General features: G+C 46.3%; 1 protein-coding gene across 9 annotated transcripts in view; it reads right to left on the bottom strand.

Annotated features, from left to right (window-relative positions):
* STRIP2 (striatin interacting protein 2) overlaps positions 1-12,044 on the bottom strand; it is a 42,722-nt gene that overhangs the window by 11,451 nt on the left and 19,227 nt on the right. For 6 of the 9 annotated variants that reach the window (XM_059711775.1, XM_059711772.1, XM_059711768.1 and 3 more), the window contains 5 exons: positions 9,427-9,501; positions 8,664-8,761; positions 8,081-8,207; positions 5,578-5,678; positions 1,853-1,919 (listed from right to left, as the gene is read on the bottom strand). In XM_059711775.1, coding sequence (XP_059567758.1) covers positions 1,853-1,919; positions 5,578-5,678; positions 8,081-8,207; positions 8,664-8,761; positions 9,427-9,501 — 468 coding nt within the window. The remainder of the gene's footprint in view (positions 1-1,852; positions 1,920-5,577; positions 5,679-8,080; positions 8,208-8,663; positions 8,762-9,426; positions 9,502-12,044) is intronic. The other 3 variants (XM_059711771.1, XM_059711773.1, XM_059711776.1) reach the window with 3 other exon arrangements.

The following is a 12,044-nucleotide window of genomic DNA, read 5'->3' as shown; positions in this document are numbered from 1 at the left end:
GTCCCCTCCAGCCCAAAATCCTATGGTTCTATAAAACCTGTACCACAGAAGGTATCATTCTGTTTTTACATAATAGACTTTAAAAAATATATATTTTTATTGATTTCAGAGAGAAAGGGAGAGAGAAACATCAATGATGAGAGAGAATCACTGATCAGCTATCCCCTCCCCCCCCGCCTCCCCCCCCCCCCCCCCGCCCCATACACACTAGGTATCAAGCCTGCAATCCGGGCATGTGCCCTTGAATCAAACCTGGGACCCTTCAGTCCGCAGGCCAATGCTCTATCCACTGAGCCAAACCAGCGAAGACCATAATAGACTTTTTTGATGCAACATTTTGCAAGTATTAAAGTTGGGGTTGTGGCACACATGGATGCTGTCATCTGGCCACTCAGCACTTATTGAGCTCCTTCTATATACCAAACATGGTGCTAGACTCTGGTGATATAAAAATGATGATGCACTAAAACAGTTTTCTTGAGTAGTGTGATTACAGAGCTAGTAATTAGACTCCTTATTAAATGAATAGCGTCGTTAGATTACATTTAGACAAGTACCACATACCCCATTCCATTTTAATCACCCCTTAAATGCAATCCTGTTTGTTTGCATGAAAGAGCTTTTAAAATGGTAGATAAATAAATAAATAAAATAAAAATGATGAATAGATACTATCTCTTACTTCAAGGACTTTTCAGTCAAATAGAGAAACTGATATAAATTACAATGCAACAGGGTGAGGGTAGGGACTGAGGAATACCTAATGAGCTGTGGCAATACATGATGAGACAGACACTTGGTCTTCAATGTGCTATTCATCAGTCAGTTTCATGCAATTAATAACTCTGAGGGCCTTGGCCAGATTGGCTCAGTGGGTTGGGTATCATCCCATGCACCAAAAGGTCCCTGGTTCGATTCCCAGTCAGGGCACATGTCCAGGTTGTGGCCTCCATCCCTACTAGGGGGCATGCAAGAGGCAGCCTATGGATGTTACACTCCCACATTAATGTTCCTCTCTCTCTCCTTCTCCCTTACTTTCTCTCTAAAAATCAATTAAAATATATGTTTTTTATTTTTTAAAAATATATATTTTATTGATTTTTTACAGAGAGGAAGGGAGAGGGATAGAGAGTTAGAAACATTGATGAGAGAGATACATCGATCAGCTGCCTCCTACACACTCCCCACTGGGGTTGTGCCCGCAACCAAGGTACATGCCCTTGACCAGAATCAAACCTGGGACCCTTTAGTCCGCAGGCCGACACTCTATCCACCGAGCCAAACCGGTTAGGGCAAAATATATATATATTTTAAAAAGAATAACTCTGAGGGACTTTTCTGACTTGCCTAGAGCTGTTTCCAGGATGAAGAATTTTCTGGGTCATCCTTCTGTGGCTATATTGACTTTTGCCTCAGGGAGACGTAGGCATTTTGGTATTTTCCGAAGTACCACTCCTGGGTTTTATAACCCGAATGGAAATGAAAAGCGCATAGCCCGTGGCACAGCAGAAAGGCAGATAATTATTTGGGATGACCAGACGAGATTCTCCTGCCATTCTGTGCAGATGTTCACATTCAGTTTCAGTCTCATTATCTTCCTAAATGTCCTCTCCTCCTTAGTGTTTTTCACTGACCTTTTTCTTGACAAAATGCTATGCACAGCTTTTCCAAACTGTTCTCAACTGGGTCAGCAGCTCTAAACCCCTACTGGCTCTGTGCTATTGCCAATATGCCTTTGTTAATCTGAGACTCCCAAACCAGGGCATTATGGAGGCAGAGAAGCAATGGAAGAGCAAGTGCCAGCCTCTGCTACTTGGCATTTTCAAAGGCTACCGAATCCGCATCTGCTTACCAAACTCTCTGTAGTAAGTTCTGGCAAATCCTGGATGGTACAGCAAGGGTAATCCAGGACCGAGATGCTGCAAGATGCAGAGATAAGGACAGGCTTTGTGTAAATGGCAATGGCAGGAAACAGCTGTATGTTAAAGGGCAGGGGTTAGTTCTCTCCAGCAGGCCCTATCTAGTTCCCAAATTGCTTAGAGACCTTGGCTGAAACCGAGGGCTTTGGTGCCAGGCAACTCCAGCTCTAGTCTCCTCTCCTCACGGAGAGGAACTAGCTGAGAGGAACTAACAGAGTTCTTTCAGGCTGGCCCCCATCTGGCAAAGGCAAAAGAGAGCAGAAAGAGAGCCCTGTATAGCCACCTTTCTCCTTCCTTCTTTAAAGGAATATGTAAACTTGTCTGCAGTTGAGTTTCTGTATTTAAGTATATGCTTGTGTATATGTGTGGATATAACTGTGCTCCCAGAGATGCTGCTAAAACTTGTTGCGCTTAACAAACTGGATGTGAGGATGCAATGCAGACTTCTGTGTCTTTCTGAAAGCCAGGAGCTCTCGGGAATAATCACATAAGCTACCCTACAGGAAGCTTGAGACAGAGGCAGCAGCCTACAGAGGGCCAGTCTAGTAGCTCAAGAATGGTAATAGCATCTGCCTCCCAGGGAGCTGGAGGCTCGGTGGGGAGCCCAGGGAAGCAGGAGAAATAAGGCACCACATGATGACAGGAACACAGTCACTTAAAATGACCTTTCTTTCCTCTTCTCCCTTCTTCATGGGTACAATGCAGAATTGAGATTAGGTAATCTCTAATGCTTCTCCTGGTTGGGACATTCCATGAGGTTTTAAACACCAATCTTGCCCTGGCCTGTGCTGCTCAGTGGTTGCTCAAGAGTGTTGCCCTGGGGACCAAAGGGTCACGGTCAAGGGCACATACCTGGGTTGCAGGTTCGATCCCCAGCCCCAGTTAAGGCGCATGAGGGATGGAAACCAATTGATGTGTCTCTCTCACATCATTGTCTCTTTCTCTCCTTCCCTCCTCCTCTCCCTTCTACTCTGTCTAAAAATCAATAGAAAAAATATCTTCAGGTAAGGATTAACAAAAACAAAACAAAACAAAACAAAATTTAAAAACCACCAATCTATCTGAACTAATGCAGTTGGAAATAAGAAGACTATGGGGTTCCTTGGACCTGTCTCTCTATTTCGAAAGTCAAACTCTATCCAAACAAAAGGCAACAATTTATTCCACTAGAAATGTTTACCTTTGTCCAAGAAACACACAAAGAAAACCACGGGAACAAAGGGAGAAGAGGAGAGGCCAATGGCTCTCTACAATGTTGCTCATCATCTTAATTCACTCTACTAGATCCTCCCAGGGTTGCCAGTTCTCTGCTGCTCCTTAGGAAAAACATCCACTCAGCTACCCACCTTCCACTGACAAAGCCCCATGGCTAAGTAGGTGCTGGGGACCAGGAAACGGGGGCGGGAAATCAAAAATGGATTTATTCTAATCTCAGTGAACTGAATTCTAGCCTAAGGGGGAATAAAAGACAGTTACAAGTTTCTACAATATCTAGGTTGTAAGAGCCATAAGGAAACTGTGCAATAATGAGCTGTGGGTGCCCCAAGTTTCTCAGGGATTATGCACCAGTGAAATATACTGTGGGTGGTAAACAGGAAGACCATCTTATCCGGGCCAACCTTAGCAAATGGCACAGTCCGGCTCTTTCAACTCCAAATGATCTCGATGGACACATATTGGATTGTTTGCCCCTCCTCTTCTAGGCCCAGGAATGCATTAAGCTCCTGAACCCAACTTCCCAGCCACAGTTGATTGAGCCAGGGACAGACCTCTCACCCTGGGAATGTGGAACAAGGACTGAGAGCCAATTCAGTCTGAGTGGCATGGGGCAGGGCATGTTGAACTCATGCGGGCATATTTCAGAGAGTGGCCTGGGAAACAGACACTACTATTTGCAAGTGAGAGAAGACACTGGAGTGGAGTACAGAGGCTTGGTGTCCATAGACAGAGGTGGAGGCCTTCCTGGGCTCCCTACAGACCAACCCTGAGGCTCAGAGCCGCGTCCCTGTCCTAGAAGCCTCAAGATGATATACCTCACATTTCCTCCTAACAAATTACTACTATGCATGAGCCAGGTCTAGCTGGTTTTAGTTACTTAGAACTAAAAAGGTTGACTGATACACAGAGGTGCCTTCGTGAAGCTGTGGCCCTTACCTCACCCAACCTATGCTTCCATTTTCCCTGGTAATTCAACTAGCAAGTCTTAGTGTTAGTTTCATTTTTATTTTTTGTTAATTCTCATCAAAGGAAATTTTTCCACTGACTTTTATAGAGAGTGGAAGGGAGGGGGAGAGACAGAGAGAAACATCGATGTGAGAGAGACACACTGATTAGTTGCCTCCTGCACACACCCCAACCAGGGCTGAGGATTGAGCCTGCAACTGAGGTACATGCCCTTGACTGGAATCGAACCTGGGACCTTTCAGTCTGCAGGCCAATGCTCTATCCACTGAACCAAATCAGCTAGGGCTTAGTGTTATTTTTAAGGTGGCCAGTGCATAAATCTCCTGTAGTTAGAAAAAAAACAAAACCAAAAAAACCCTGAATTCTCAAATGCTTCCTTCAAACAGTAAAAGTATTTAAATCACTCTCATATATATTTATCTTAACTAATGCTTATAAAAGTTCTATGATTCAGTCAGAAGAGGTATTATCTTCATTTTAAAGATGGAAATACTGTAGCTCAGAGAAACAAAGTGTCTTACTTGAGATTACATAGCTAGCAAATGGCAGATCCAGGCCAGGAATCGAGGTCTCATGACTTCAGGTTCCGTGCGTGTGTGTGTGTGTGTGTCTGTGTGTGTGTCTGTGTGTGTGTGTGAGAAACTACATATAAGTAAGCCGCCTCTCCCTGGAGGAATCTCAGGCAGTGCTGACATACTGGTGAGGCAAATCTCCTAGCCCCTCTCCACTCACTCCGAGTAATCCGCTTCTACTTCAGAAACTTTGCCTCTATTAAAGCACTTCTGGTAAACTCTCCTGATTCACAGGCTTCCAGTTCTCATGGAAACAGCCAAGTAAGGAACAAGGATCTGTTCTGTGACCTTCCCTTTCTGCCATGTCCCCACTTGGCTGGAGGAGTGGAAAGCAATTTGTATTCACAATTGTGATCAGAAAGCAATTTGTGTTTTGATCCTATCTTTGCTGCTTACTTAACAAGTCTCACTAGCATGTTAATCTGGAGCAAGTCAATTAACCCAAGTTGTTTCCTAATTGGTAAAATGAGAAATAAAACTTGTTGTAATACCACTCAGGACTGCTTTGGAGATTAAATAAAATAATGGATAGAGAAATAGTGTAATTTTAAAAACTACAAATTGATCTATAACACTTTACAGTAAAGTAGTGTAACTAACCCAACTTATGATTTATACTAAGATCGGGGCTGGCCAGACAAGCCATAAAGCTGAAATTTTATCGTTGTAGTTTTATTACTTTGAGTCATGACATTTTTCAGTTTTTAAAATTTTAAAAATACAAATATCTTTGTGACGAGGCCAAATCATATACCCCAGAAGCTAACACTTCAAGGAAATAAAATAGTAATAGCTCTAAAATAGAACTTGGGACAGCAAAACTGACAGGCTCAGAAATAAGGTAATTTTTCTCAATCATCCCAAACTAACCCTTTTGAAATAAAAGTGTCCAGAGTCCATACCTGTTTTTAGCAGTGATGTAGGACAAAATATTTTGATTGAAGAATTTCAGGATCAACGGAATGCAGTTGGCAAATACCAAATGTTGTGATACATATTCAAACTGAATTAAAAGATCAAAGTGGAAAGGGCTGCTTATTTGGGGGAGAACAGAAGATCTGTATGAAAAACAGGCAAATATAAATCTAACATCCATCCCTAAAGATATCCACTGGCCGCTTGTGTTATCAGTCTTTCTGCCTGGGAAGGGGGAGAATCGTCTCCAGCTCGCCCATCCTACCTGGAGGGGGACAATCGGTAGTGTTATATAGGTTGCAAATTCCTGACCGAAAGCACAAAACATAAACCGGAGAGAAAGCCCTATTACAGATCAACAGAACTGCAGTGAGATTTGCTCTTAAGCTCAACAGGAAAAGAAGATAACCCCAAGGGAGTTGTCTTCCACACCAAAGCTCTGGCTCATAGTGTTTCAACTGTGACTGACTGATACAGCAAGGACAGGTGCAACTCACCCCCAGCAGCTGCTGGCATCACTCAGCCAGCATGGAGACAACACATAACCAAATGGGCCACCGGAATGTGGGCTCCATGCCAGTCTGTATGGTTCCCTGTACTTAGAATATCATATTTTAATGAACGAATCAAGAGCCCTTCAGTCAACAGAGACTGCACTGAGAATAAGTCGAGGATCTCTCTGATGAGCGTAACACCACAGCACAGGGGCTCCACTTTGCTCTCCTGAATCTGGATGGGGTTTGTGTCCAGGAAGACTTAGTGGAGGCAGTGTCATGAAGTTATGCCACCAGGATTTTGCCCAAGATACACTGAGGAGCATCAGACACAATTTTCTCCAGATCCAGAACCCAGGCTGCTAGGACAGTGCAGAAACTGAGGTGAAAAGACAGAAAATTATGCTGTTTTAAATCCCCTACTTCTTCCTGATTACCAAAAAGTAGCCTCGGTAGCAAGCTAAGCTGCCTTCTGCCCCTAAATGTGTGGTTACAGGGGAGGCGTCAGCTGGTGCTGCCCATTTCTCTCTTTCGCTCAAATCTTTTCCCCCTGGCAGCTGACCCAGGGTTTTTTCCCCCAAAGCCCCAGATGGAGGAGACGATACATACTCTCTATGAAGTGATGGAAAACTTTTTTCAGTTTTAGATGTGTCTGTAGCCTTGTCAGGATTCACTGCCACTGACACACACTGGCAAGACCCATCAAGCCACCCACCTGTCTGGCTGTTGATCCACCTACTGCCACCAAGAGAAGCAAACAGAAGCAGACATCCTCCGTTCTCTGTCCTTTCTACCAGGACCACTATCTCCCACCAGGCCCAACTCCTCCCAGCCCTGCTGCTGCTCAGCAGCATGAGCAGACGTGTGAGCACCCAGACACGCTAACACACCTACAGCTGTCCCGGAATGTACTAAAATAGTCAAACCTGCCATGGACACAGACCCTGAGAGCCTCCCCTGCACTCTAAGGACCTGCTCTTCCACCAGCAAGCTTGGTTTTGACTTCCCAGGAGGAAAACAGAGCAGAGCCTCTGTGCAGGAATGAGATGCCTCCTCTCCCCATGGTCTCCCCACAGCGACCATCCATTACTGCTTCCATCTTCCCCTATACCTTGCTTATGGCAATGTATGCTGACAGAAGAACCAAGTCTAAACTCCTGGCAAACATTGCGTTTATGAGGAAACAGGCTAACCTTTCCTAGCTTTGGTTTCCTCCTCTATAGAGCAGGCATAAAGTAAGACCTGCCTCATACGGCTGAGAGAATTAAATGAGATCCCACACAATCTTAACAGAGTGCCCGGCCCGTTATAGGTACTTAATAACTGTGCGCTATCACATGTGTTATGTGCTCCCTGTTGTCCCCTCCAGCCTTATGGACTTTTACAAATTAGCTTTTCTGCTTGAAGTGCTTCCTGTCCTCTTTCCCTGACAACTCCCACATGGTAGCTAACCTCTCTTTAGGGCTCAGGTTGAAGTCACTTCACCTCAGGCTGGATTAGGTATTTCCCTATCAGCCAATGCTTAACTGTGCTTATCACTCTACGATCGGATATTTATGTATCTGTATCCTTTACAAGACCTCTAAGCCCTTAAGAGCCAGAAACATGCTTTATTCAGAATTAGATCTCAAATGTTAGAAAGGTGCTTTGCATAGAGAAAACCATTCTCAACATGCTCCCCCCCCCACCCCATTTTTTGTAGAATGCTTGACTCCTATCACCCATTGTTTTAAAGCTGGCTGGGCAGAGATTCCTACCCACAACTCTCAGATCATGTTCAAAGGTCATAGACATCAACACCTTTCTAGAACAGTTCCCCACATCCCACACCATATCTCCACCCCAAGCTTGAACAACAGGCATTTTGATTGCCTGAGTGAGACAAAGAAAAGGCTGAAAGATACTCAGCTGGATTACAAGGGCCCTGGTGTCCCTTCTTTAGGAGATGGGGCCAGTGAACACGAAGACCCGTGGAGAAGCGCTCCGAGCTGCTCACCTGGTAGATGTGGTTCAGTTTGAAGTGCTTGAGGAGCAGCAGGAGCAGGGCAGAAATACTCTTTACAATGATCTCCTTGTGCCTGTTCACATCGATGCCCAGCTTCATGCTCTGGAGAACAGTGACGCTACAATAGGGATAGGAGGGGTCAATGCCGAGGGTGGCTGGAGAGAGCTTCTACACAGTACATGTTTGGATCGGATACAATGTACACAGGAGAGCCACAGCTTAGGAAACCTGAATTTCTGTGCTAGGGAAACCTCCCGAGTTCCTGCTGATAAGCCTGTCTGGAGAAAAGCTCTCTGAACTCTGTTTCTCTCTCTCCTTTGGCAAGCTCATCCCTTGGCAATGTCCACCCACATACCTGTGCAGCCAGTCGCTGGCACGCATGCTGCCTTCCAGACCCTCAATTGTGAGCTAAAAGGAGCACAGCAGAGAGCACTGCGGTGGAAAGGGGCTACTGCTGGGGGAAGGGAGATCGCTTTGGAGATAATCCCTGTGTTAACCAGGTGGGGTGGGGACTAGAGAGACCTCGCGGACAAGACAGCTAGTATTCAGCAGCCGCCACAGTTGAAGCACTCACGGCATCTCCTCAGGCAGGACATCTGCCAGAATATTGATAGAGTCTGTCTTAGCCTTGGAGGTGGGAGCTGCAGCCAGCAGAATCTTAAGCAGAGCAATCTGGAAAGTAGAAAATGAGGAATCCATCCCATGCAACAAGGCTATTTTTCAATGCCTCAACAGTCCTATGGGAAGTGTTCTAAAGTCTTCCTGTAAGTCCTTCCCTCAATGACCAGATCGCCCCAGCCTCCAGAGGGGCAACCAGGTGTCCAGTCCTGAGAGGCCTGCCTGTGAGAGTCAGGAGCCAGAAGGGAGCTGACAGGCTGCTGTGCTTCAAGACTGCTCTTTCCAAAGAGGAAGATGGGAAAGGCAAAGTGAGAGGGACAAGGCCTAGAAATAACGTGGGAGGCATAAGCAAGATTTCAGATCCTCTACCCTTTCCTTCCTCTAACCCTGACCATCAGCATCCTCACCATTCTTAGCCTGAGGCTATCTAGAGCAGACCTCAGAGGGACGAGGGCCCCCAATACGCCTTCACAGATCCCATCTTAATCTCTATCCCTCCAAAAGGACTAGGGAGTACCGCCAAGTCCTCCTTCCTCTTGCCGGAGCCCCGAGGAAAGCTCAGAATTCTAATGTGTTAGAGAAAGCCTCGACTGAGGAGTGAAAGCTCAGGAAACAAGCTGAAATGAGGGACATCTCAGCTTGAAATGACTCTCAGCTGTCTGTTCTTTGAAGAAAAGAAGGGCAACTTCTTACCACATCCTTACCCCACCACCTCTTACCATGTACTGGGGGAGGCTATACAGCATGCCCTGGTAGAGGATTTCACACGGCGTCTCTGGCACTACCTCTTCCCCCTACGGCAGGAAACACACAGTTATCCAGGCCATTTTCCAGTTGACCAAAGGCTATGTGAAGTGTGGAATGCAAAGAGCACTGAGCTGGGAGTCCTGGGTTCTACCCTCGCTGTGTTAATGTTTCCTTATATGACCTTGGGTAAGTTACTTTCCCTATCTGGGTCCTAATTTCCTCTTCTGTAGCTCAGTGGGCTGGGCTGGATGACCGCTGAGGGCTCTTCCAGCCCTAACAAGCTATGATTCTGGTTTTCACATTACATGTCCCAGCTGGATCAGGAGTCAAAACTCCCAACCAGGAGATGGCTCAGACCACTGCTTTGCTGAACACATAGGGACTTAATTCAGGCTGCAGGTATGCCCGGGACACTGGGAACTGACAGCCTACACAGAGCCACTTCCCAGGGTGTCAATCTGAGGCCACCTGAGAGCACTAAAATGCTCTGGAGCCAGAAAGGAAAGGCAGGTGACTCAATAGAGAGGGTTAATAAGATAGATGGGTAACCTATGGCTCGGAGAAGCAGGAAGAACTATTGGCTGATAAGCTTTTAGGTGTAAACTATTTTTACTTCTCTATTAGCCCCTACATCATCTCTTTCTCCTTTCTGACCAGCCCCCTCATGCACAACTCTCTTCGTCCTTTTGATGACCCCACCTAAGCCCTTTGTCGGAGTATGGAGACAGACCTCCAGTGCTCGAGAGGCTACTCAAGGCCACTGTCATCTTTGGGCAATGCAGTCCTTCCTCACCCAAGGTCTGTCTATTACTGCCGGGAGCCGGTCCATCCTTGCTCTTTCAAGGGACCTGGCATATATGGCATACGGTTCTTAATATGTTTGCTCACCTTCTTGGTGCTGTGTTTTAACCAAGGTCACCTCTCCGAGAAAGGTTGTTTCCCCACGTAGGAATTTTTCCCTGAAGTCAGGGAGGGGATGCCTCTCCTAGAAAGGTTGTTTCCCCAGGTAGGAATTTTTCCCTGAAGTCAGGGAGGGGATGAAACTCCTTAACTAAGTGCCAGGCGGGTAGTTAATCACTACAAACAATCATGCTTAAGCTACATAATCTTTACTCCCTGGAATGGAGATAAGAAACGCCCTAACCTTTGTAATAGAGATTGATAGGATTGAGTCAACTGGTATAAATACAGATGTAACCAGACAGAGAGACAGAACTCAGAACACAGAACTTAGGACACAGGGCTTGGAAGACAGGACCAAGAGAGACAGAGCCTAGGCACAGAACCTACACAGAACGTTCTCTAGAGACAGAAGAACTTCGCTGGCGAGAGCATGCCGGAGGATCCTGGACCGGGACTGGCCTTGGAGCCTGGAGGCGGAGCCTGGCGAGAAAGCATGGCAGGGGATCCTGGACTGAACCTGACTGCAGAGTTTGGCAGGAGAGCCTGACTAGAACCTGGTGACTGGACCTGCCTGGAGAACCTGGACAGAACCTGGCTGGAGATCCTAAGCAGAACGTCTCTGGAGATCGAGACCAGAACTTGGCTGGAGATCCTGGCTAGGCTGCTGATCAACTGAACGCTGTCTCCGTGTCATTCCTTCTTCGCCGACTCCGTCTATGCCTTTGGGGACCCCTGGACCCGCTGGGGCTGGACCCCGGCATATTACAGGGCAAGGGTCAGTGCCATGAGAACCTAAGGTAGGTAACTTAGCCCCTTTCATCCCACACAATTCAGCTATGCTTAACTAAGCAAAAGTCTTAAATGGACATTCAGCAAAGCCTGCAATCCTGTGTGCTTGCCTTCTGCTATCCAAAATGCCCATTTCACATCTTACCCCCTTTCTCAAATCAACCCCCTTGTCCCACAGCCCCTCAATAGTTGCTAACCCTGCCTCATACTTCATAGAGAAAACAAGCAACCGGACAGGCACACCCTCATCTTCTCTTTGCCAAATCTGCCGAGTCTCCACCTTCCTTCTTGACATGAAGGTCGAACCACCTGTGCTCCTATGAAAGGCCAGCCCTCGACTTGTGCTTAGAATCTCCCTCTTCTCCTTTGTCGAATGTAGCAGTTCTGTACGTTCCCCCTCCCCGCCGGATCATCTCCTTAGGACGTAAACATGCTCTAGTGTCGCCTAGCTATAAGACATTTTCCCTCGACTCCACATCCTCCTTCAGCTCCCACACTTGTTCTATTACCCTTCTCCCAATACAACTTCCGTGCTGTATATGTCAACTGTCTACCTCCTTTTGTTACATTCCTTCTTCAACACACCAACTAGGCTTCTAGCCCCACCACTTCACTGGAGGTTGCTCTTTTCAAGGTCATCAGTTTTCTTCATGTTGCCAAAATCAATGGACACCTTGTTCTTACTCTGCTCCATTTATCAGCAACATTTGACTTAGACGATCACTCCATTCTTTTTTTAAAAAAATATTTTTACTGATTTCAGAAAGGAAGGGAGGAGAGAGAGATAGAAACATCAATGATGAGAGAGAATCATTTATCGGCTGCCTCCTGCATGCCCCACACTGGGGATCGAGCCCACAACCTGGGAATGTGCCCTGACTGGGAATGGAACCATGAC

This window comes from Myotis daubentonii, chromosome 10, assembly GCF_963259705.1.
Source record: "Myotis daubentonii chromosome 10, mMyoDau2.1, whole genome shotgun sequence".
Taxonomy (NCBI): domain Eukaryota; kingdom Metazoa; phylum Chordata; class Mammalia; order Chiroptera; family Vespertilionidae; genus Myotis; species Myotis daubentonii.
This window is presented reverse-complemented; position numbering and strand designations above follow the sequence as displayed.